A 24,631-nucleotide genomic window follows, 5' to 3' on the forward strand; every position below is an offset into this window, starting at 1 on the left:
AATCCCCGCCCCACCCCCTCATATTGTTAATGAGGCTGAAAGACAACAGCTTGTCCCGGTCTTCCGTGTTGGCTAGTTTTGTGTGGCACCGGAGACAGAGGTTAACCAAAGTCGACAACAGTGTTTGCATCACATAAAACGCAATCGAAACAACCTGCGAGGGGCTGAAACCGCCATTAGTCCAATCCCATCCAAAGCTCCTAAGGGAGTGGGGTTTTACTTTTTTCTTTGATGGGGGGCAGAGGGTGTGTGTGTTATGGTTCAGATTCAGTCTTTAGCCAGGGGTGGGATTCAGAAATTTTAGCAACCGGTTCTCTGCCCGGTTGCTGGGTGGGCGTGGCCATGGTGGGCGTGGCCTACTCAGCCTCCTGCACTATGGCGGTGGGGGGGGGAGGGAGTTTTCGTCCTTCCTAGACTCCAGAGGGTTTCTTCGAGCCTCTGGGACGGTGAAAACGGCCTCCCCTGGGCTCAAGAGGCCCTCCAGAAGCCTGAAACGGGCCCATTTTTGGACTTCCGGTACTTCCAGTAGATCCGTTTTTCACCCTCCCCCAGGCTCCGGAGGCTTTCCTCGAACCTCTGGGAGGGTAAAAAACGGCCTCCCCTGGGCTCCAGAGGCCTGAAATGTGTCCTGGTACTTCCGGTAGGCCCGTTTTTTCGCCCTCCCAGAGCCTCCGCGTGAGTCGTGCACTTACCTGGCATCCAAAATGGGCTGCGTGGAGACTCCTGGGAGAGGGGAGGGGTGGGGTGGGCGGGGTCAGCCAGTCCTTGCAACAGCCGGTTTGGTGAACCGGATTAAAATTAACATCTGAATCGATCCGAACCGGCTGAATCCCACCACTCTTTCGCCCAAGGAATGTTGCCTTCTTTCATTTTAAATATCCACCCTCGATTTTCTGCTGCTCATCCTGCCTGTTTTGCTGGATTATCAATTGTTCTAATCTTAATTTTCTTCCCCCCCCCTTCTCTCTTTTTCTTCTTCGCCTGTTCCCTTCGTTTGTGCGTCCTCGCAGAAGAGCTCACGATGGAAGGTGAGTAGATTTTCTCTGAGGTTTCTTTGAAGGTGTATCATTTTGTTGGGGGGGGGAGGGCAGGAGGGTTTGCGATGGTGCCAAAGATTGTGGGGAGTTGCGGAGGCTTTCTCCCCCCTCCCCTGAAAATAGGGGTTGTGTATACATGTGTATGTGTGTTGTTTCACATCTTCTCCCGCTTTGGATTGCTCTCTTTACGCGGTTGTCTCTGGGTACGGGGAAGGGGTTTTGTCTGTGAATTATTTTCTCTCTTGTTATTTGCATTTGATGAAAGTCCCTTTACAGACGAGCAGACGAGTTTTTTTCTTCAAAGTGGAACTTGGGGGAAAGTGAGGATTTGCTTTTCATCCTTCATTGGAGACCTTTGATTCCGTCTAGCGCTTTCCGTAATGTTCCCTCCGCCCTCCAAACAAATTACCGGACAGGGAGTCCTCGACATACGACCACAATGGAGCCCAAAATTTCTGTTGCTAAGCGAGACAGGTGTTCAGTGAGTTTTGGTCCTATTTTGCAACCTTTCTTGCCACCGTTCTTAAGTGAATCACTTCAGTTGTTAATTTAGTCACATGGTTGTTAAATGAGTCTGGCTTCCCCAAGGTCAGAACGTCGCAAAAGGGGATCACGTGACCCCTGGACACTGCAACCTTCGTAAATCTGAACCAGTTGCCAAGCGCCTGAATTTTGATTACATGGCTGTGGGGAATGTTGCAACGGTCGTAAGTGTGAGAAACGGTTTTTCAGGCTTTTGAACTTTTTGAACTTGAACTTACGACCACAATGGAGCCCAAAATATCTGTTGCTAAGCGAGACAACGTGTTAAGTGCGCTTTGCCCCATTTTATGACCATTTTTCTTGCCACCGTTGTTAAGTGAATCACCACAGTTGTTAAATTAGTATCACAGCTGTAAAATGAATCTGGCTCCCCCATTGGCTTCGCTTGTCGGAAGGTCGCAAAAGGGGTCACGTGACCCAAGGACACTACGACCGTCATAAATATGAGCCAGTTGCCAAGCATCTGAATTTTGATCATATGATTAAGAGGATGTTGCAATGGTCGTAAGTGTGAAAAACGGTCATAAGTGACTTTTTTCAGGGATGTTGTAACTTCGAACAGTCGCTAAATGAACTGTTGTAAGTCGAGGACTCCCTGTACTCACACTTACAACCATTGCAGCATCCCTATCAGTGGTGAAATGCAAATTTTTTTGCTACCTGGGCTTGGTGGGCATGGCTTGGTGGTGGTGGGTCATGTGACTGGGTGGGCGTGGCCAATTTTAAAAAAACCTTTTGAAAGCATTTTTTTACTACCTATTCGCCCAAACCGGTAGTAAAAAAATGCTTTAAAAAAGTAAAAAAAGGTTCAGATGATCGCTGTGCAACGAGCACAGCTGTGATCGTTGGAACCTTGTTTTTTACTTTTTAAAGCATTTTTTTTTTACTACCGGTTTGCCCGAACTTGTAGTTTTTATCACTACCAGTTTGCCCGAACCGGAGCAAACCGGTAGCGTTTCACCCCTGATCCCTATGGCCATGTGATCAAAATCCGGGTACTTGGCACCTAGCATGTATTTATGACGGTTGCAGTGGCTGAGTGTCACCAGATGGCCGTTTGCAATCTTCCCAGACACAGCTACCCACAAGCAAAATCAATGGGGTGGGGAGCTAGATTCATTTAACAACTGCTTGATTAACTTAACAACTGCAGTGATTAGCTTAATCAACCACGGCAAAGGAGGTTGTAAAATCAGGCATGACTCACTTAGCAGGAAATTCTGGTCCCAATTGTAGTTGTAACTTGAGGAGCACGGTGGTTGGGAACGCTGGGCAGGAGTTTAGCAAGCCCGCGTTCGAGACCCGAAAGCTGCCATGGGGAGTGGTTGAGCTCCCGTCCTTTGCTCCAGCTCTTGCCGGAAACGTGGAAGGAACCCCCAACTCGGCATCCGCAGGGCAAAGGTGATGTCATTGGCTAATTCCTTCAACCCAGAAGTGCTTCAGTGTTTCTGACACGAGTGCGAAAAATTTGAGGATTACTTGCACATGCAATTTTTTTTAAAATGTATATATTTATAACATTTTATCAATAGAATTAAAATACAAAACAGAAAAACAAAACGGAAAAAAACATATATCCAGCAGTAACAACAACAAGAAAAAGAAAACAAATTCTTTTATTTTTTTTATATAGATTAAATGTCAGGTTGATTCGATTATTAGATAGAGACCTCCTCATCTGAAATATTTGTTTATACGATAATAGTTTTCTTGTTAAATAAGGATGGGTAAGTTTATAATATTTACAGACTTCTTATGTAAGGGGAGGAGAATGTATCAAGTTTTTGTTTTATTTATTTTTAGCATCCAGTCAGGGTGGATTTTTAAAAAAATGTTTAAAGTTGGATATTTGGGTCATTTTTTTTTTTTAAATTCTTTTCAGCATTCAGCCAGGGTGGATTTTCAAAAGATGTTTAATGTTGGGTGTTTGGGTCATTTTTTTTTTAAAAAAATATTTTCAGTATCCAACCAGGGTGGGATTTTTAAAGTATGTTTAATATTGGGTGTTTGGGTCATTTTTTTCTTTTTTTCCCCTTTTATGTACCTGCCATAGTTTTAGCAAAATATGGAAACTTCAGAATGAACAATTATGATCATATGACGCAAAAGAAGGGAATTCTAGCAAATATTCTGCTATCAACAGAACAGCTCCAAAAAAAAAAAAGAGATCGAGAGAGCGAGAGAGGAAAAAATAGAAGAGATATTTAGTTTGAAAATCATATTTTCTTGCCCCCCAACCTCCCCCCCCCCGTGGGGATTTCCTCCTTAGTTCAATGCCCTGCCAAATCTTGCACCCCGAAGGAAAGCCTGGGAGAGAAGTTCTGCATGGGTGCGGAATAGAGCGAGAGCTAAAATTTCATTGAAGTTTAATTAAACAAGGGATTTATATATATCGAGCAACCTCCCCTGGGGTCACACACAGTTACAACTCATTGACAACTTTGGCAGTGGCTAAGAGCCAGGAGGAACTCCGAGATTTCGGCGGGGATCTCCTTGATCCAAGTCTTTAAGCACGTACTTCTTCATTTCTGAAAATCCCCAAATTTGAGAGAGAGAGAGAGAGAGAGAGAGAGAGAGAGAGAGACATAAAAGGCCCTGGTGGGAGCAATTACAAACTGCAGCCGAGGAGAACATCCTGTGAATACAAATTCTTACTTTAGATTTGAGATGATATTTCTCCACCTGGTTAGCAGCAGGATTGTCCTTGGTGTGGGCTGATTCACCACCCAGGCTGAATTTTGATTTTTTTTTTTTAAATTAGACAAAAAAAAAAAAATAAATACAGGGGACATTGGCTTGCTGAATTACAAAAGCATCTGGCTCCCTATTACCTTTATTTCCAAGGGTATTCCCGGGCTGTGCATGGCCAGGGGAAGCCCATTATTCTGCCCATTATTCAGAAAAAAGAAACAAAAAAACAACCCACAAGCTAAAGTGCTTGACATGGGCAAGCTACATGGCACCTGTGTTTTGCAATTTGTGAATTGGGTGTGCGTGTGCGCGTGTGACATGATAGCCATTTTGTGAGAGCGCCCACGGCGCGCACTCTCAAAATCTCACCTCTCCAATGGAAATTAGGTTCCTTTTGGCTTTTGATTCCTGGAATTGCAGGTTAGAAGGAGAAGGAGACATTACAAAGGATGGACAAAGCCTAGAGAATGGATAGGAATAGATCATAAGGGCTTAGAGAAGGACAGGAATGGAGGAATAGTGTTTCTTGACCTTGGCAATTGAAGATGGGTGGATTCCAACTCCCAGAATTCCCTAGCCAGCTGGCTTTGAGATGGGTGGACTTCAACTCCCAGAATTCCCCAGCCAGCATGCTTTCAGATGGGTGGACTTCAATTCCCAGAATCCCCCAGCAAGTGTGCTTTAAGATGGGTGGACTTCACACACCATCACCCCCGAATTCCTCAGCCAGCATGGTTTAAGAGGGGTGGACTTCGACTCCCAGAATCCCCCAGCCACCGGGCTTTGAGATATGCAGACTTCAACTCCCAGAATTCCCCAGCCACCAGGCTTTGAGAGGTGTGGGGAATTTTGGGAGTTGAAGTCCACCCATCCTCAAGTTGCCAAGGCTGAACCCTGACTTAGAGGGTCAGGGATTTGCGACTTCTTTTTCGAGACCATGTGCCAGAATTTACACTCCGGAAAGCACATGTGGCCAAGGCAAAATGCTGGGTCCAGGAGAGAAACTCAATTTGATTTCATTTACGTTGAATGCACATTCAATTATTAAAACGCCGTTGATATGATTATGGCCCGTGTCTCTCATTCCTTCCCTTCAGTTCCATTAAAAATTGCAAGTTGGTGGCACCTTAGAAGTTGTTGTCACACACCACGCTTAACTGAGTCTGGAAAAGATTTGTGCAACATGCTAAGCTTGGGCTTTGTATGTTCAGCAACTTGTTTGGTGGGCAAATACTGTACTTCCACATTCTTTTGCCAACCCAGGAAAATAAATGAATTCCGTGTTTAGCTTACATGTGTTTTGTGAACATAGCCACTGAAGGGCTGTGAGTATAGAGCAGTGATGGCTAACCTTTTTGCCATCGCGTGCCAAAAGCGGGGGGAGCACCGAGGGGTCGCGTGCACATGTGCCCACACCCATAATTCAATGTGCCCCGCCCCCGTGCACGTGACCCCTCCGCGCTTCCCCCACTTTTGGCATGTAATGGCCCAGTGGGCTCGGTAGGCCCGTTTTTTCGCCCTCCCCAGGCTCCAGAGCCTTTCTTGGAGCCTGGGGAGGACGAAAAAGGCCTTTCCTTCGCCTCTGGAAGCAGGAAACAGCCTATTTCTCACACCCCGGAAGGCCTGAAAATCAGCTGGCTGGCATGTGTATGCATGCTGGAGCTGAGCTAGGGCAACACTCGTGTGCCCACCGATATGGCTCTGTGGCACGCGTGCCATAGGTTCGCCATCTCGGCTCTAGAGGGATGTGGTGGCTCAGTGTTAAGACGCTGAGCTTGTCAATCGAAAGGTCGGCAGTTCAGCGGTTTGAATCCCTAGTGCTGCTGCATAACGGGGTGAGCTCCCGTGACTTGTCCCAGCTTCTGCCAACCCAGCAGTTCAAAAGCAGGTAAAAAAATGCAAGTAGAAAAATAGGGACCACCTTTGGTGGGAAGGGAACAGCGTTCCGTGTGCCTTTGGCGTTGAGTCATGCCGGCCACATGGCCACGGAGACGTCTTCGGACAGCGCTGGCTCCTTGGCTTTGAAACGGAGATGAGCAGCGCCCCCTAGAGTCGGGAACGACTAGCACACATGTGCCAGGGGAACTTTTACCTTTACCAGTTGGCTCAGCTTTAATAAAAGCTCAGAAACCATACGCCCAAAGCATCCAACAGGAAGGTTTGTTTTATTTATTTGAGTCCGCCTTCTTGCCCTGTTGTCAGAAGGATTTGGGAATGCATTTTTGTCTCGGAAGTCGATAAAGGTGCGACAATAAATACCCCCGCGGCATTAAAACGGCTCTAGGGTAGGAAGCCCGGGGAAAGGTGATGCCCAACTGGCAGCGGCTGTCCTCGCCAGGAAATGCAGCAACAGCCCCGCTCTTCCTCCCTTTAATTTATTCCCGTGTTTGTCCTTTTATGCATCTGCCAGCATTGATTTGCAGGAATAAATACGTTTGTTAATATATTTACTGTGACGCCAGAGAGGCCACACCGCAGGGAGGAGAAATGTCTGGAAAGCCATTAATTCTTTCCACGTTGCTGAATAATGACCAGCTTTCCCCATTAAATGCTGACATCTACAGATAATGGGTGGGAAGGAGGGTGAATGGAAACGGTAGACGCAAGACGCACGCTGGAAATGGCTGCGCTCCGAGGTTTGTTTGTTTTTTTCTTCCCCTACTCAGAAAGGATGTAATCCATTTTTTTTTAAAAAAAACCTGAGACTGCCAGGCTGTGTTTCCGGATACAGGTAGTCCTCGACTTACAACGGTGCGTTTAGTAGTGACCGTTCAAAGTTGCAACACTACCAAAAAAAGTGACTTGGGGCCAGTTTTCACACTTAACGACTGTTGCGGCATTCCCCCCTTGGGTCACGTGATCAAAATTCAGAGGCTTGGCAACTGACTCATATTTATGACGGTGGCAGTGTCCCCGTGGGGGGTGTGTGTGTGTCACGTGTTCCCCTTTTGCCGTCTTACGACAAGCGAAGTCCTTGGGGAAACGAAAGAATCGTTTGACAACCGTGGCAAGAAAGGCCGTAAAATGGGGGCAACACTAATTTAACAGCGGTCTCGCTTAGCAACAGAAAAATTGGGGCTCGTAAGTCAAGGGCTACCTGTACATTGGGAGACTGATGAATTTTTCAGCATTTTCCATTCTTTCCCTCCAAAGCTTCAGAATTTCCTGTAGATGTCAACACTTTCTAAGCTTCATTTAAGCAAACAAACTTACAATCGGTCCTTGCATTCGTGATTTTTGGAGCATCCCACGGTCAAAATTCGGGCTGGCTTCTGACAAGCAAAGTCAAAGGGTGTGTGTGTGTGTGAAGCTGGATTTGCTTAACGACCACAACTGCAGCGATTCGCTTAACAACCGTAGCAAAAGAAAGATGGTGAAATGGGCTGTGACTCATTTAACAAACCACCTTCTCTGTTCTTTAAAATTAAATGATCTTCTATCTAACCCGTATAGTGGACAATCAGATCTGAGAACCACATCCAGCAGTCCATGGGGAAGACAAGGGGAAAGAAATATTAACGTTGGGAAGAGTGCCCCCTAGCTAAGGATTCTTACAGAAATGGGCACCTCAACATGATTAGCGCTGTGGTGGCGCAGTGGTCAGAATGCAGTATTGCAGGCTAATTCTGCCGACTGCTAGGAGTTTGATCCTGACCAAGGTTGACTCAGCCTTCCATCTTTCCAAGGTTGGTTAAATGAGGACCCAGATTGTTGGGGGCAAGAGGCTGACTCTGTAAACCACTTAGAGAGGGATGTAAAAGCACCGTGAAGCGGTATATAAGTCTATGTACTATTGCTATTGCTATTAGGAGATACCTAATATTGGGCATTATTCTCACCTTATAGTTGATAACTTTACTGAAATGCCTTCGTGTAGAATGACAAAAAGAGCTTTAAAAATGATTTATCTTCCTTTTTCGCAGGCCTTAAAAAATAGCCAAGAATATTCAAAAGGAGAAACAAAAAAAAATATCTTTCCCTATTTCATCTATTCTAGACCTTTTTTTTTTTTGCTTTTTCTTCGTAATTCTCACGACACCACTTACATCTTTAACACCTTGTGAACTCACCACGTTTTCTTCCAAATGCATTTTTAAATAGAAAATGTAGGTTCTTATTTTCAGAGAACAATTTGCCAGCACTTTGGGGAAAGGGGGAAAAAATAACTTTATTAGAATTGTCGAGGGTTCAAAATTATTGTGTTCTCTGGGGCTGTTTGTAATGCTACTGAATATTGGATGGGGACTACCCAACTGATTCAAAACTTTAATTTGGAAAATCAATCCATTTTGAATCAATTAGGAAAATCAATTAAATTAAAATGTTTGAAACGAAGTGGGCCAGTTGGATTTGAATCTCTGCATTCATTTGGGGGAAAAAAAACCCCACACAATTCCAAAGTTTTGAAATACAGTAATTCACATTTATTTGGAGGCATTTAAAGTGATATTTCGATCCTCTAGGAACATGATAACCGTCTTCCAGTACTTGAGGGGCTGTCACAGAAAGAGGGGATTATTCTCCAAGGGACCTCAGGGCAGGAGAAGAAATAATGGGTGGAAGTCAGTCAAAGAGAGATCAAAACCTAGAAGTTAGGAGGCATTTCCTGACAGTGTGAGAACAATTAATTAATGGAACAGCTTGGCTCCTGGAGTTGTGGGTGCTTCATCCCTGGAGGTTTTCAAGAAGAGATTGGACAGCCACTTGTCTGAAATGGTAGAGGATCTTCTGCTCGAGCAGAGGGTTGGCCTAGAACTAGGATGGCGAACCTATGGCACATGTGTCAGAGGTGGCACGCAGAGCCCTCTCTGTGGGTATGGATGCTGTGGGCACGTGGGCTCTTCTGGTTTATGGGGCACAGGTACGCTAGCCAGCTGGCATTTGTAGGTGCCGGAGCACCAGAAAACGGCTGGAAAACGGCCTGAAAAACAGCCTGAAATCAGCCCGGAAAACAGCCCCAAAAACGGCCTGGAAATGGCCCAAAAAACAGCCTGAAAAATGGCCCAAAATAGAGTCTGAAAAACGGCCCAAAAAACTGGTCTGAAATCGGCCCGAAAAATGGCTTGAAAACAGCCTGTAAACGGCCCAAAAAACAGCCTGAAAACGGCCCAAAAAGCGGCCTGAAAGCGGCCAAAAAAGCGGCCAAAAAAACAGGCATGTGCGTGCTGGCCAGCTGATCTTTGGGTTCCTGGCGTTCCGGTGCACACCCGTGCGCGCGCATGTAGGCGTGTTCTGGTTTGGGCCCTCGGTGTCGAAAAGGTTGGCCATCCCTGGCCTAGAAGATCTCCAAGATCCCTTCCAGCCTTATTATGAATCTGCGTTGTACGATCGAGGAAAGCTAGCTTGATTTTCATCAAGCCCCTTGAGCCGAATCTCCAAAAAGGAACATTTTCGCTCCTCTCCAAACCTCCAGCGGCTTTCCCCAACTGGGGAAGGCTCCTTTGAGCTGCGAAAGGCCTTCAGTCAGTGTCTGAATGCATCGGAGCAGGACCTGGAAGGGGCTTCTGAGCTCCCCTACTTGCTTAACTGCCCTCCGTTCGCTGCTCCAACTCACCACCGCTGTTTTTGTGCTGTAGGGAAGCACAAATTAGCGACAAAGTCAGTTGAAAGGCCTCTCTGCGGTGTCTTGCTCCACTCATCCTCAGGGGGAAAAAAAAAAAAAGCGTGCTCCAAAAAAAGAACCAGCCAGTGTTAGATGTGCCTTCTATTGAATCAAAGGCTCCGGAGGAGAGGGATGGGATTCTGTAGCCCAGCACTGCAAATCTATTGTTAGATCACCTATTGAATTCTCTCGGGCTGCAGAGACCATTCAATTTTGGCGGTCTGGACGCTGGGATCGTTTGAAGCGGGCGGTTTTGATTTCCCATTTCCGGACGGCTCCTCCTGGGCCTGCCAATATTACCTTCAAACAAAATTGCTTTCAAGCTCCGGGATCAGCAAAGTCAATAATTAGAGGATGCTCAACAAATATAAAATGCTTAAAATATTTATTTAGGCAGGGCGGTGAAAAAGTGCACAAGAAAACAAGAATAACCATTTGCCTTTTTGGTGGGTTTCCCAATTACCAATCTCCACGCAGCTGCGAGTCTTCCTACCCTCTCTTGATTTAACTTACGGCAGTGCTGCGATACAGAAAGTCCTCGCCTTACGGACACTGGTGCCAGTGGAATGTGTAATATATACCATGTTTTCCCCAAAAATAAGACCCGACCAGAAAATAAGCCCTAGCGTGATTTTTCAGGAAGCTTGTAATATAAGCCCTATCCCAAAAATAAGCCCCAGTAAAGATCGCCAGCCAAATGGACGTATTTAGTAATGTACTTTCCCCAAAATAAGACATCACCTGAAAATAAGCCCTAATGCATTTTTTGGAGCAAAAATTAATGTAAGACTCGGTCTTGTTTTCGGGGAAACATGATATATACCCGTGATGGCGAACCTATGGCATGCATGCCACAGGTGGCACGCGTAGCTATATTAGTGGGCACGCGAGCTCAGCTCCGGTGCGCATGTGTGCCGGCCACCTGATTTTTGGGCCTTCTGGGCCTACCAGAAGTAGGGAAACCAGCTGTTTCCTGCCTCCGGAGGGCCTTGGGGGGTGGGGAAGACCTGTTTTTTGCTGTCCCCAGCCTCCAGAGCCTCTCTAGGAGTCTGGGGAGGGCGAAAATGGCCTTCCCCATCCCCCCCCGAGGCCCTCCGGAAGTCAAAAACAGCCCATTTGCCAACTTCTGGTGGGACCGGAAATTATCAAATGGGCTGTTTTCGGCCTCCGGGGGTGAGGTGGGGAAGGCCGTTTTCGCCCTCCCCAGACTCCTAGAAAAGCTCTAGAGCCAGGTGAGAGAGAAAAATGGGTCTACCGGGCCATTGCATGCTACGATCGTGTGGGAGCATGGGGGAGGGGTCATGCACTCATGCGTGGTGTCAGGGCGCATAGAATTATGGGTGTGGGCACGTGCACACGTGACACCCCCCAGCACCCTCGTCCTGCCACGCGATGGCAAAAAGGTTACCCATCACTGATATATACCATGATATAAGATCATACACCAGAGTAATATACATGTTGCACAGAATATGACGTATATATGGAAATGTATCACTAGGTTTTTTCCCCCCTAACTACTTCTATAAGGATTATTCTTTATATTATTCATGTTGTCTTCTATTTTTGTATGGACTGCTCCAGTAGAGGCTAAACCAATTTTGTTGCATACATGATCTACAATGACAATAAAGGCTTTTGAACTTTTTGAACTTGAATTTACGACCACAATGGAGCCCAAAATATCTGTTGCTAAGCGAGACAGTTGTTAAGTGCGCTTTGCTCCATTTTACAATCATTTTTCTTGCCACCGTTGTTAAGTGAATCACCACCGTTATTAAATTAGTATCACGGCTGTAAAGTGAATCTGGCTCCCCCATTGGCTTCGCTTGTCGGAAGGTCGCAAAAAGGGATCACGTGACCCCAGGATACTACGACCGTCATAAATATGAACCAGTTGCCAAGCATCGGAATTTTAATCATGGGATCATAAGTGTAAAAAACGGTCGTAAGTCACTTTTTTCAGTGTCGTTGTAACTTTGAACGGTCACTAAATGAACTGTTGTAAGTCGAGGACTACCTGTACTGGGAGAATTCTTTCTGGGGGGAATTAAGAGCAACCATAGTGATATCTCAGCGGAAGCTAGAGTGGCAGCCCCTCTGGCTTTTGTACTCTACAGCCCTGAGCTTTTGCAAGAAGAACAAAAGTCCCTCAACAGCCATAGTCCTCCAGGGCCCTGTGACTATAGAGTTGTCTTGCTGTGAAACCTAGAGTGGCTGTTTCTCTGGCCTTCTCATTGGGACGACTCTACTGTAGTTCTGACCCTAGTGGCAAAAGACCGTCTTAGACGGTCCTGTGACCATAGAGACTTCTGAATGCAGAGGCTAGAACTCGAACCAGCCAAACTGGGTTGAATCCATGTCATTCAGTAACAAGATTCTTTGCTCACAAGTGCCGCAGCCCCTCTAAAGCAAGTGAGGGGTGGGGGGAAAGAAAGGGGACTGGGGAGAGAGCAGGTGAAAAAAGATGGCTGTTTTCCCATTGCATACAGTTATCCTGCAGAACTCACTGCCACAACAACGTATCTGGATTAGCAACTTGAAAAAGGGATTCAGGGAATGTTGAATGACTGTTCGTTAGAATAACAATGTTTTATCTCCGGGACCGCCGAGAAATGTGAACGAGAAGGCACCCTTGCTCTTCTCGTGCTTGTGAGCTTCCCAGAGTCATCTCTTTGGCCCCTGGGGTGCCGTGCAGATCCTCCTGTTCCTTTGGCTTGCCGTTATGAGAGCAAATCTTCCGCCCAGGATCCTGGCATTCATCTCCCAAGAAAAATGACGCTGCTGCCTGGAGCAGAGGACCGGAGATTAAACTTGCCAACGGTCGTGTCTGGCATTTCATCACCTGGTGCTTATCTCCCAGACACTTTTTCCTTCACTGTCTCGTTGATGGCATCTTGACTTCCCTCACCAAGACGTCGCCCACTGCCTTATCCCTGGCAGATAAAGCCGGTTTCAACCAGAGGCTGGAACCTGGCCCTACAAGGATGCGTGTGTGTGTATTTGTGTGTGTGTGTGTGTGTGTGTGTGTGTGTGTGTGCGCATGCTGTGGCTTCCCTCTCCCTCCAACTTCTGTTCTGGATGTGCCTTCAACAGCTCAGTTTGCCTCATGGCCCTTTGTGCATATTTCCCATAGCTGGGATGGTGGCGTAGCAGCGGGAGCAGGGGTGAAATGCTACCAGTTCACTCCAGTTCGGGCAAATCAGTAGTGATAAAAACTACCAGTTCAGGCGAACCTGTAGTTAAAAAAAAGCTACCGCTTCCTCCGAACCCGTATTTTCGACGATCAGCTGTGCTGCGCGGTTTAGCTTTGCTAGAAAGCAGGAAATCCTGCACGCAGCACAGCTGATCCCCCCTCTCGCTGTTCTACTTACCTTCCCAAGCCTCCTTTTGGCATGTATGCAGCATGCATTTGGTGTGCAGCGTGCATGCGTGGCCAGCGAACTGGTAGCAAACCGGTTCAGATTTCACCACTGAGCGGGAGGGATTTCTTGTCAGCGGTCAGAAGCATTCTCAATTCACATTTCCCCTTTATTGACTCAGTTAATGTCAGATACAAAAGACCAGGTCTACATGTGAATGTTCCATTAGGCTGATGTGTTTTTTTTTTTTCTTTTGCCAAAAGCCTGTGCACAGGAATCTTCTCAACTAAGTCTCAGCACCTGGTTAAAGTTAGGTAAGGCTTAGTGCTGTTGTTAGATGGCAAACTAACTCACTACTCACTCCAGGAGTTCGATTGTGACCGGCTCAAGGTTGACTCATCTTTCTATCCTTCCAAGATCAATAAAACGAGGACCCGGGTTGTTGGGGGCAAGAGGCTGACTCTGTAAACCGCTTAGAGAGGGCTGTAGAAGCACCTTGAAGCGGTATAGAAGTCCAGATGGATCTCGACAGACTTGGACACTGGGCCCTAGCTAACAAAATGAAATTCAATGTAGAGAAAAGTAAAGTCAGGGGTGGGTTCTACTTATCTTTACTACCAGTTCGCATTGCGCCTGCGCGCGCTCGCTTCACTCGCTCCCATGTGCACTCTTCTGCGCATGCGTGGATCACTTATGATGATGTCTGGGGCAATGGGTGGAGCCTCCCACCAGTTTTACTACCGGTTCTTGTGAACCAGTCCGAACTGGGGGCAACCCACCACTGAGTAAAGTCTTCCACTTAGGCAAGAAAAATCAAAAGTACACATATAGATTGGGTGAAACGAGGCTTCATAGCAGCAACTGTGAGAGGGATCGTGGAGTCTTAGTGGACAACCAGTTAAATAGGAGCCAGCAGTGTACGGCGGCAGCCAAAAAAGCCAATGCAATCCTAAATTGCATTAACAGAGGGATGCAAGCAAGATCAAGGGAGGTTCTATTACCACTATCTATAAAGCCTCGAGAAGAGACTGGAGTGCCATTTGTCAGAAATGGTGTAGGGCAGTGATGGCTAACCTTTTTGCCATCGTGTGCCAAGGGCGGGGGGGTAGCGCGCACACGTGCCCACACCCATAATTCTATGCGCCCCACCCCCGCGCATGCACGTGCGACCCCCCTCGCTTCCCCCCACTCCTGGCATGCGGTGGCCCGGTGGGCCCAGCAGGCCTGTTTTTCTCTCTCCCGAGGCTCCAGAGCCTTTCTAGGAGCTTGGGGAGGGCAAAAATGGCCTTCCCCACCCTCCTGAGGCCCTCCGGAGGCCAGAAACGGCCCGTTTGTCAACTTCCGGTAGGCCTCCGGGCGGAGAGGAGGCTGTTTTCGTCCTCCCCAAACTCCTAGAAAGGCTCTGGAGCCTGGGGAGAGAGAAAAACAGGCCTTCCCCACCACCTCCCGAGGCCCTCAGGAGGCAGGAAACAGCCTGTTTCCCAACTTCTGGTGGGCCCAGAAGGCCTGAAAATCAGCTGGCCGGCACGCACATGTGTATCTGAGCTGAGCTCACGTGCCCACCGATATGGCTACGTGTGCCACCTGTGCCATAGGTTTGCCATCATGGTGTAGGGTCTCCTGCTTGGACTAGATGACCTACAAGGTCCCTTCCAACTCTGTTAATCTGCCAATCTTAAGTGCTCTTGCTCTTGCTTAGAGTTAGATAAGGGTCCATGGAATTCCAGGGAGGTTGGACTTAATTCGCTTGTGGCTACCTAGGGATTTTAGGCTGATCCCTCTTTTCACTCCGCCCTCAGCTTCTGCCATCCCTTCTCCTACAGTGAGCAGCAATTTCCCTAGCTTTGGAGCAGGGCCATGGGCAGAAGGCATTACCACCACTGATGAAGTAACCACCACTCAGTATTTTAGTCCATATAGCAGTCTTTCTTTATTTAAATACCCCTGTAATGGGTCTTGTATGGTCGTTAAAGAAAAAAAATCACTTTTATCCAATTCTGGATAATCTATTCAGGTTTGGGAAGCAACGCTTAAGCATTCGTGAACCTCACAAAATTTTATGCCTTTGAATAAAGGGTTTTTTAGCCTAAAAAGGTACTCCTGATTTTGGTCCTGGCATCCAGCTTTTTGTAATTCTTCCACACCTCTTTTGGAACCTAACGTCTGATCAGCCTTTTCCCACATGCTTTCATTTGCCTGTTGATTCCGTGCAGGGGTGGACTTAAAACTTTTTAGCAAGGGGTTTTCTGCCCCGTTGCTGGATGGGCATGGCCAGGGTGGGTGCGGCCTAATTGTTTTCCTGCGCCACGGCGGGGGGAGGGTGTTTTTGCCCTCCCCGAGCTCCGGAGGCTTTCCTCAAGCTTCTGGGAGGGTGAAAACGGCCTCCCCAGGCTCCAGAAGCCCTCTGGAGGACGGAAACTTTCCGAACTTCCAGTAGGCCCATTTTTCGCCCTCCCTGAGCCTCCGCGCATGCCCTGCACTTACCTGCACCCAAAATGGGCCGCGTGGGGGACTCCTGGGAGGGGTGGGGTGGGTAGGACCAGCCAGGAATGGGATTTGGGGGTTCTCGAACTGCACAGAATCTTAGTTAGAGGTTCTCCCGAACACCTACGAACCCACAACAGCCCATCCCTGATTCCGTGTATCAGTTAGGCGTGCTCTGTGTCTGTGTCCATGCACGAGGTCACCAGGAAGTCTTCTCCGTTACTGGCATCACCAGCGGTGTGTGTTTGCACACGTGTGCACGCACACGGACCTCTTTTGTGGCCTTCTGCCTTTCTCGTGTCCTACGTAGTGAGAGCAAGGAAGGGAACAACAGGCTGCGTCTGCACCAGCGAGATAAGATTGGGTGCCTTGTGCTGTGACGGACGTCTATTGATGTCGCGGCTTCCTGGCATGAAAACAAAGATGAAAGCAGACAGAGATGTGGGGCAGGCCGGTGTGCCGGTGCTCATGGACGGGAATGTGGGGCTGGAGCCCATTTGGCTTCCATCTCTCCAATGAAACAGCCCCATGTGGGCAGCCTGCAAACGGAGGCAGATTTCTCATTTCTTCTGGACACTCAAACTGCTGCATTTCTTTTCACGGGCAATGCACACTTGGCAACAAAGAAAGCGGTAGCCGAGTGTGCCACACATACTCGGTGAATGGTGATGCAGTATCTAAAGGCCGTACGTTCCTTTTGGGGCGCTATGCATTAAGACCCCCCACCCTATATGGGCGAAGTGAGGAAGGAACCAGCCAAGTCGGAAAGAACTCTTTGGATTTGTGGTTTGTACCCCGTGGTGTGTGCTGCAGTAGGGGTGGGTTCTACTTACCTTTACTACCGGTTCGCAACGGGAATGCGCGCACGCACACTTTTGCACATGCGCAGAAGCTTCTGCGCATGCGCAGGTCACCCATGATGACGTGGTGGCGGGTGGGCGGAGCCTCCTGCCGGTTTTACTACCGGTTCTATAGAACCGGACAGAACCGGGGGCAACCCACTGCAATGCTGCAGCCTTGCTTCACTGGAGAGAATGGACTTGAGGGTTGCATTTTAAAGGGGGGGGGGCTCAGTGGTGGGATTCAAATTTTTTTACTACCAGTTCTGTGGGCGTGGCTTGGTGGGCGTGGCCAGGGGTGTGTGACAGGTACCACTCTGCCTCCTACACACCTCTGGGAGCAAAAACAGGCCGCAGGGGGGGGGAGCGGCACGCCCCATTTTGGGCCTGCACATACCTGAGAGCAAAAATGGGGCACGTGGGAACTCCTGGAAGGGGCGGGGCAGGAAGGGGAGGGGCCAGCCAGCAGTTTTACTACCAGTTCTCCCCAAACTGGCCTGAACCAGCTGAATCCCACCACTGGGGGGGGGGGCTACTGCTTCCTCAAACACACCACTGAGTGGTATGTGTGATCTCAAAACATACATGTCACGCGCCTTTCGATATTAAATCACACACAGGCAGTCCTTGATTGACAACAGTCCATTTAGTGACCCTTGAAAGTTACAACGGCACTGAAAAAAAGGGACTCACGGCCGTTGTAGCCTCCCTGTACGGTCACGTGATTTAATATTCGGATGCTTGACACAAGTGACTCGCATTTGATGACGGTGGCAGTGTCCCGGGGGGGGGGGGGAGGATTCACCTGATCCCCCTTTTGCGACCTTCGCGAAAGCCAGGTTCACTTAACAACGGCGTTGCTAATTTAACAGTCCCCTGGGAGTAGGGCAGTATAGAAATTTGATAAATAAATAAATTCACTTAACAAACTGGCAAGAAAGGTCGTAAACAAGTTTCTAACTCAGCAACATCAATTCTGGGCTCAACTGTGGTCGTAAATTGAGAACTTACCTGTACCTTAAATATCCACGGTTTGATTTTTCTCTCTGTGGTTAAACCAGTAGATTCTCCCCACATCCCCCCTCTCCTCCCTTTCCCCCCATTAGTATTTCTGATTGTCTTTAGCTAGCTAATCCACGTTAGCCATTCCAGCTTGGGAATCAGATTATTTTTTTATCCTCCGGGCGACTTAATCAGCAGTAAATGGCTTTGCTGTCGGAAGCACGGGTGATCCATCCACTCTTTTGCCATATGCATATGCAAATAATCTCCCGCATATGCAAATGACCTCCCGGCTATTAGCGCTTACAGCCCCAACCTGCAGGCAAATCAAGCCCACGGCTGCATAGACTGCCAGGTGGGTCACCGATGCGCAGATACCAATGGACCACGGCCCTCGGAAAAGCCTGTTGCAGGTTGCCCCCCGGGATGTGATTTGTGCGTGTCTGGTGCCAGCTGGGTTATTGATCACCTGGCTATCAGCTAAAACCTGATGAAGTGCCTTGCCATTAAGCTGACTAATTCAGATAGACAAGGGCGCCTTATCATTGCCACCCTGTGCCCAACCAGCGAGTGCGTGATTTGTCTCACGCCTGTTTGTACTGTCAAAATTTTGGCTAGCTATTCGTATCAACCTACACCCTATGCTGGTGATGGCTAACCTTTTTGCCATTGCGTGCCAAAAGCGGGGGGGGAGCCTCACAGTGCTTCTACAGCCCTCTCTAAGCGGTTTACAGAGTCAGCCTCTTGCCCCCAACAATCGGGGTCCTCATGTTACCCACCTTGGAAGGACGGAAGGCTGAGTCGACCTTGAGCCGGTCAGGATCGAACTGCTGGCTGTGGGTAGAGTTAGACTGCAATTCTGCATTCCAACAGGAAGGGAGGGAGAGAGGGAGGAAGAAAGGAAGGAAAAGACAAAGAGATGGATGGAAGGAAGGAAGGAAGGAAGGAAGGAAGGAAGGAAGGAAGGAAGGAAGGAAAATAGCACTTAGACTTATATCCTGCTTCACAGTGTTTTACAGCCCTCTCTAAGCGGTTTACAGAGTCAGCCTCTTGCCCCCAACAATCTGGGTCCTCATTTTACCCACCTCGGAAGGATAGAAGGCTGAATTGACCTTGAGCCTGGTGAGATTTGAACTGCGAAATTGCTGGCAGTCAGCAGAAGTAGCCTGCAGGACTGCACTCTAACCATTCTGCCACCACACTGAAGGTTCACCATGGAATGATGTTCCAGAGGGAGAGAGCCACCATGGAAAAGACCCTTCTTCTGGGTCCCGCTAGATGGACCTCCTTAGAACAGGTGGATCCATAAATTTCTAATCTTCCAACAACCATCTTACCTGTCGTGTACGGAGATTCTCAGTCATCCAGGTCGTGGTTTGTCCTAAAAATCCTTTTTTTTTCAATCGGCAACTGGATTTTCTGGTTTTCCTTTGAAGATGTTTCGCTTCTCATCCAAGAAGCTTCTTCACTTCTGAAGTGGAGTCCCCACTATCCAATTCTGAGCCGAAGAAGCTCCTAGACTGAAAAGTGAAATGTCTTCGAAGAAAAACCAGAAAGTCCAGTTGCTGATTGAAAAAAAGCACCCTTGGGACATCTTACCTGTCCTTTCTTATTCACCCCAAGAATGCCAGAGGTAGAGTTCGCGAGTTACAAATATCGTTTCAGCGCTGATTCATTTCATGCGGACACAGACCCTGGATTTAGGGGTGGGCTTCAAAAATTTTAGCAAGGAGTTCTCTGCCCGGTTGCTGGGTGGGCGTGGCCATGGTGGGTGTGGCCTAGTCAGCCTCCTGCACCACGGGGGGGGGCACGATTTTGCCCTCCCCAGGCTCCGGAGGCTTCTTTCGAGCCTCCGGGAGGGCGAAAACGGCCTCCCCAGGCTCCGGAGGCCCTCTGGAGGCTGGAAACGGGCCCGAACTTCCAGTAGGCCTGTTTTTCGCCCTCCCAGAGCCTCCACGTGTGCCCTGCACTCACCTGCATCCAAAAGAGGCAGCGTGGGGACTCCTGGGAGGGGAGGAGCAGGCAGACCCCGCCAGGAGTGGGATTTGGGGGTTCTCCAAACTGCACAGAATCTTAGCTAGGGGTTCTCCCGAACCCCTATGAACCCCCAGCAGCCTATCCCTGCCCAGATTCCCTTTTCTTCTTTGCTGAGTTTCATCCATTCGGGAAAAAAAAAAAAAAAAGCCAAGTTGAGAAGATGCATCCTTTCTAAATGCTTCCCCCCATCCCCCATGGGTGGGTGGGTAGGTGGGTGATTTCTTCGGATTTCTCTTCCAAAGGAGCACAGCTTTTCAAGCGTACTCCAGATGCCTCTCCTGGAATCGTGCATGCAAGAGAGGGAAGCCAGGGAGGCTGCTGGAGAGAGGAGTAAAGCAAAGAAAGAAGCATTCACACACAGACACACAAACACACCTTCCTTACAATGTCACCGAAGAAGCACAATACGCCGGTGCTCTGCTCCGATGTTCCTTTGCGAGGGATTTCGAATGCACCAATTCTCCCTTTATCAAATCGGACCCGATAGGCGGGAGGCGCGAGGCAGTTTAATTTCCGTGGAATAATGTTCTTCTTGACCGTGGGGCCTTTCAGGCTTAGAGATGTGCCACCTTGACGGCACAGATTCCTTCCCTGATTTAGGGTCTGGAGCATCTGTGTGCAGCCCAGGCATATAAAGCTGAAGAGGTAACAAGGCCTCTCAATCCCTTTATGTGCACAAAGGCATAAACCTTTTATGATTGCAAAACAGCAGGTAGACCCATAGACAAGTGCCTTTTCCCAATTAGGCTGTGGCTTTATTTACCTTAATGTTATGGGCATGGACAGAGGGTGGCCTTCCCCATTCGGAATCACATGTTTTTTCCCCAGCCCATATGGAGGAACCGGAGACCGGCTGTGCGAGCGTGCTCTTGGTCAAAGAACCGCGCTTTGCCTTCCGTCAGGTTGGTTTCCAGGTGTGGAAGAACGAATTGACTTGAAAAAGGAAAGCCGTTAGATGTACTTTGCGCCGAGGCGGGCTGGTCGGTGTGACTTTTGACGTCTGCAGCGGCCAAAAAATGACGGTGCAGAGTTGCAAATGGGAAAACCCGAGGTTTGAAGGGACGAACGTTTAATGCAAAGACGGCCTTTCCTACTTTTTTTATTTAACCGCCTTTCCATGTCAGGCTGGGTAAAAAGAGGGAAGGAGGAAGCAAATCTTGAAAATGTGACATTTAACGGAGTAGCAGAGTTGGAAGGGGCCTTGGAGGTCTTCTAGTCCAACCCCCTGCTCAAGCAGGAGACCCCGCACCATTTCAGACAAATGGATGTCCAGTCTCTTTCTTAAAAGCCTCCAGTGATGGAGCACCCACAGCTTCTGGAGGCAAGCAGTTCCACTGACAGTGGATAAGCATTAGGAAGTTTCTCTTTAGTTGGATATGATTTACTTTTGGACTTCAGTAAGGCATTTCATAAAGTAGACCACAACCTTCAACTTGATAAAATAGAAAAATGTGGGTTAGACCATCACCAGATGGATTCTAGTCCAACCTCCTGCTCAAGCAGGAGACCCTTCTCTCCTCCTCCTCCTCCTCTTCCTCCTCCTCCTCCTCCTCCTCCTCCTCCTCCTCCTCCTCCTCCTCCTCCTCCTCCTCTACCTCTTCCTCCACCTCTTCCTCCTCCTCCTCTTCCTCTTCCTCCTCCTCTTCCTCCACCCCCCTCCTCCTCTTCCTCCACCACCTCCTCCTCCTCCTCCTCTTCCTCCTCCTCCTCCTCTTCCTCCACCTCCTCCTCCTCCTCCTCTCTTCCTCCACCACCTCCTCCTCTTCCTCCTCCTCCTCCTCTTCCTCTTCCTCCACCTCCTCCTCCTCTCTTCCTCACCTCCTCCTCCTCCTCCTCCTCTTCCTCTACCTCCTCCTCCTCCTCGTCCTCTTCCTCCACCTCTTCCTCCTCCTCCTCTTCCTCTTCCTCCACCTCCTCCTCTTCCTCCACCTCCTCCTCCTCTTCCTCCACCACCTCCTCCTCCTCCTCCTCTTCCTCCTCCTCCTCCTCTTCCTCCACCTCTCTTCCTCCACCACCTCCTCCTCTTCCTCCTCCTCCTCCTCTTCCTCTTCCTCCACCTCCTCCTCCTCTCTTCCTCCACCTCCTCCTCCTCCTCCTCCTCTTCCTCTACCTCCTCCTCCTCCTCTTCCTCTTCCTCCACCTCTTCCTCCTCCTCCTCTTCCTCTTCCTCCACCTCCTCCTCTTCCTCCACCTCCTCCTCCTCTTCCTCCACCACCTCCTCTTCCTCCACCTCTCTTCCTCCACCACCTCCTCCTCTTCCTCCTCCTCCTCCTCTTCCTCTTCCTCCACCTCCTCCTCCTCTCTTCCTCCACCTCCTCCTCCTCCTCTTCCTCTTCCTCCACCACCACCTCTTCCTCCTCCTCTTCCTTCTCCTCCTCCTCCTCCTCTTCCTCCACCTCTCTTCCTCCACCACCTCCTCCTCTTCCTCCTCCTCCTCCTCTTCCTCTTCCTCCACCTCCTCCTCCTCTCTTCCTCCACCTCCTCCTCCTCCTCCTCCTCTTCCTCTACCTCCTCCTCCTCCTCTTCCTCTTCCTCCACCTCTTCCTCCTCCTCCTCTTCCTCTTCCTCCACCTCCTCCTCTTCCTCCACCTCCTCCTCCTCTTCCTCCACCACCTCCTCTTCCTCCACCTCTCTTCCTCCACCACCTCCTCCTCTTCCTCCTCCTCCTCCTCTTCCTCTTCCTCCACCTCCTCCTCCTCTCTTCCTCCACCTCCTCCTCCTCCTCTTCCTCTTCCTCCACCACCACCTCTTCCTCCTCCTCCTCCTCTTCCTCCTCCTCCTCCTCTTCCTCCACCTCTCTTCCTCCACCACCTCCTCCTCTTCCTCCTCCTCCTCCTCTTCCTCTTCCTCCACCTCCTCCTCCTCTCTTCCTCCACCTCCTCCTCCTCCTCCTCCTCTTCCTCTACCTCCTCCTCCTCCTCTTCCTCTTCCTCCACCTCTTCCTCCTCCTCCTCTTCCTCTTCCTCCACCTCCTCCTCTTCCTCCACCTCCTCCTCCTCTTCCTCCACCACCTCCTCTTCCTCCACCTCTCTTCCTCCACCACCTCCTCCTCTTCCTCCTCCTCCTCCTCTTCCTCTTCCTCCACCTCCTCCTCCTCTCTTCCTCCACCTCCTCCTCCTCCTCCTCCTCTTCCTCTACCTCCTCCTCCTCCTCTTCCTCTTCCTCCACCTCTTCCTCCTCCTCCTCTTCCTCTTCCTCCACCTCCTCCTCTTCCTCCACCTCCTCCTCCTCTTCCTCCACCACCTCCTCTTCCTCCACCTCTCTTCCTCCACCACCTCCTCCTCTTCCTCCTCCTCCTCCTCCTCTCCTCTTCCTCCACCTCCTCCTCCTCTCTTCCTCCACCTCCTCCTCCTCCTCTTCCTCTTCCTCCACCACCACCTCTTCCTCCTCCTCTTCCTTCTCCTCCTCAGAATAATAGACTTGGAAGGGATCTTGGAGGTCTTATAGTCCAACCTCCTGCTCAAGCAAGAGACCCTTCTCTCCTTCTCCTTCTCCTCCTCTTCCTCCTCCTCCTCCTCTTCTTCCTCTTCCTCCTCCTCCTCTTCCTTTTCCTCCTCCTCCTCCTCCTCCTCCTCCTCCTCCTCATCATCATCATCATCATCATCATCATCATCATCATCATAGACTTGGAAGGGATCTTGGAGGTCTTATAGCCCAACCAGCTGCTCAAGCAGGAGACCCTGTAGGGTTTCCTGCCTAAACAGGAGGTTGGACTAGAAGACCTCCAAGGTCCCTTCCAAGTCTATTATTCTATTCTATTGTATTGTAGAAGACAAGCTACCTGGATAAACAAACCGGACTGTGGGAAATTCGGCCGTAATTGCACAAGTCTATGCTAAGTTCCACGCTTGATACCAAAGGAAGAGCACGTTCAGGCCAGGCCGGCAGGGAGACAGAGAGATTTGGGTCGAGAGGCGCTGGCGAGCGGATGGGTGGGCGTGTAAGGCCGCCGTTGTGGTAGGAGTGGAGGAGACGTGAACACAAGTGACAGTTTGAGCCGTGGGGGAAGAGGGAGGAGTAGTGCGAAGACACACAGCTGTGTGGCACAGGCTTCTCCTGCTCGGGTGCCGGCGGTGGCCTTGCTGAGGCTGAATTGGCATCGGTCTCTGCGGTGCCAGTCCAGGCCTCCTCCTGGTTTGTTGTTTTTCCCCCCCAGGTGTGGCATCCTGGTCCCCTCCCATCACTTGGCTTCACAGTTTCTCCCCGGGAAGGTCCTTTTTTTGCTGTGTTTTGCTCCAGAGAAAGCGTGCAGGAAGGGTGTGCCCTTTGTGCATTGCCGAAGTGCTGGATGTGCAAGGAAGCAAGATGGACGGGAACGAGGGGTGGGGGGGGGGGCAGGATTAACAGCTGGGCCTGAGAGGGAAGGAGGGTGGGAAGGGGGGGGAGATAGGAGAAAAAGAGGGAGGGAAAAAATCAGGTGGAAGGAAAAGCAAAGCGGGCTGGGGGGGGGGAGGTGTCTCACATTTTAGGTCTGAGAGAGTTCCCCCCCCTTGAATTTGACCCCAACTGCAGGATGCCTTAGTTTTCCCCCTCTCCCCCCATTCAGGAGCAATTCTGCTCTGGTTTTACAGGCTCCATTTGGGGAGGGGGGGCTCTGCAGCAGTCAGAAAAAACATGGCTGCCTCCGTCATGCCTGAGGGATCATTGGAGTGGTCTCCATGGCAACGGGAGGAGAGAGGAGCATCCTAATGTGGTCGGCTTTCCTGCCTTCCCTTTTCTCCGCTTGGCACAAGAGCAGAAAGGAGGAGGTGGAGGAGGAGGAGAAGGCCGGGACTGAGCCTCCCCCTCCCCAAGCCTGGCAGACTGCCATGGCCATGAACGGGGGTGGGGGGTGGGGCGCTCCCAAACTGCTTTGAGTCTGGGCAATGCTGGGTGGCACCCTCGGATGCCAAGCCGGATCCCACCCAGGGCACAAGGACTTGCCTTCCCCTCAAGACCCATTGCAGAGCCAGCCGCCGGACATGATTAATCTTGGGTTTTGATTTTTTTTTTCCCCCCGTTGGGATGCTATCATTGTTTCGTGTCCCGATTTGT

The 24,631-nt window shown here is 49.7% G+C and overlaps 1 protein-coding gene across 1 annotated transcript in view; it reads left to right on the plus strand.

Moving 5' to 3' along the window:
- NRXN2 (neurexin 2) overlaps positions 1-24,631 on the plus strand; it is a 428,827-nt gene that overhangs the window by 21,680 nt on the left and 382,516 nt on the right. Inside the window, exon 2 of the mRNA XM_070951426.1 lies at positions 1,011-1,028. Within this exon, the coding sequence (XP_070807527.1) occupies positions 1,011-1,028 (18 nt within the window). The remainder of the gene's footprint in view (positions 1-1,010; positions 1,029-24,631) is intronic.

The sequence above is a fragment of the Pituophis catenifer genome, unplaced genomic scaffold (genome assembly GCF_029215685.1).
Source record: "Pituophis catenifer annectens isolate HBS135680 unplaced genomic scaffold, rPitCat1.0.hap2 SCAF_10, whole genome shotgun sequence".
Lineage (NCBI taxonomy): Eukaryota > Metazoa > Chordata > Lepidosauria > Squamata > Colubridae > Pituophis > Pituophis catenifer.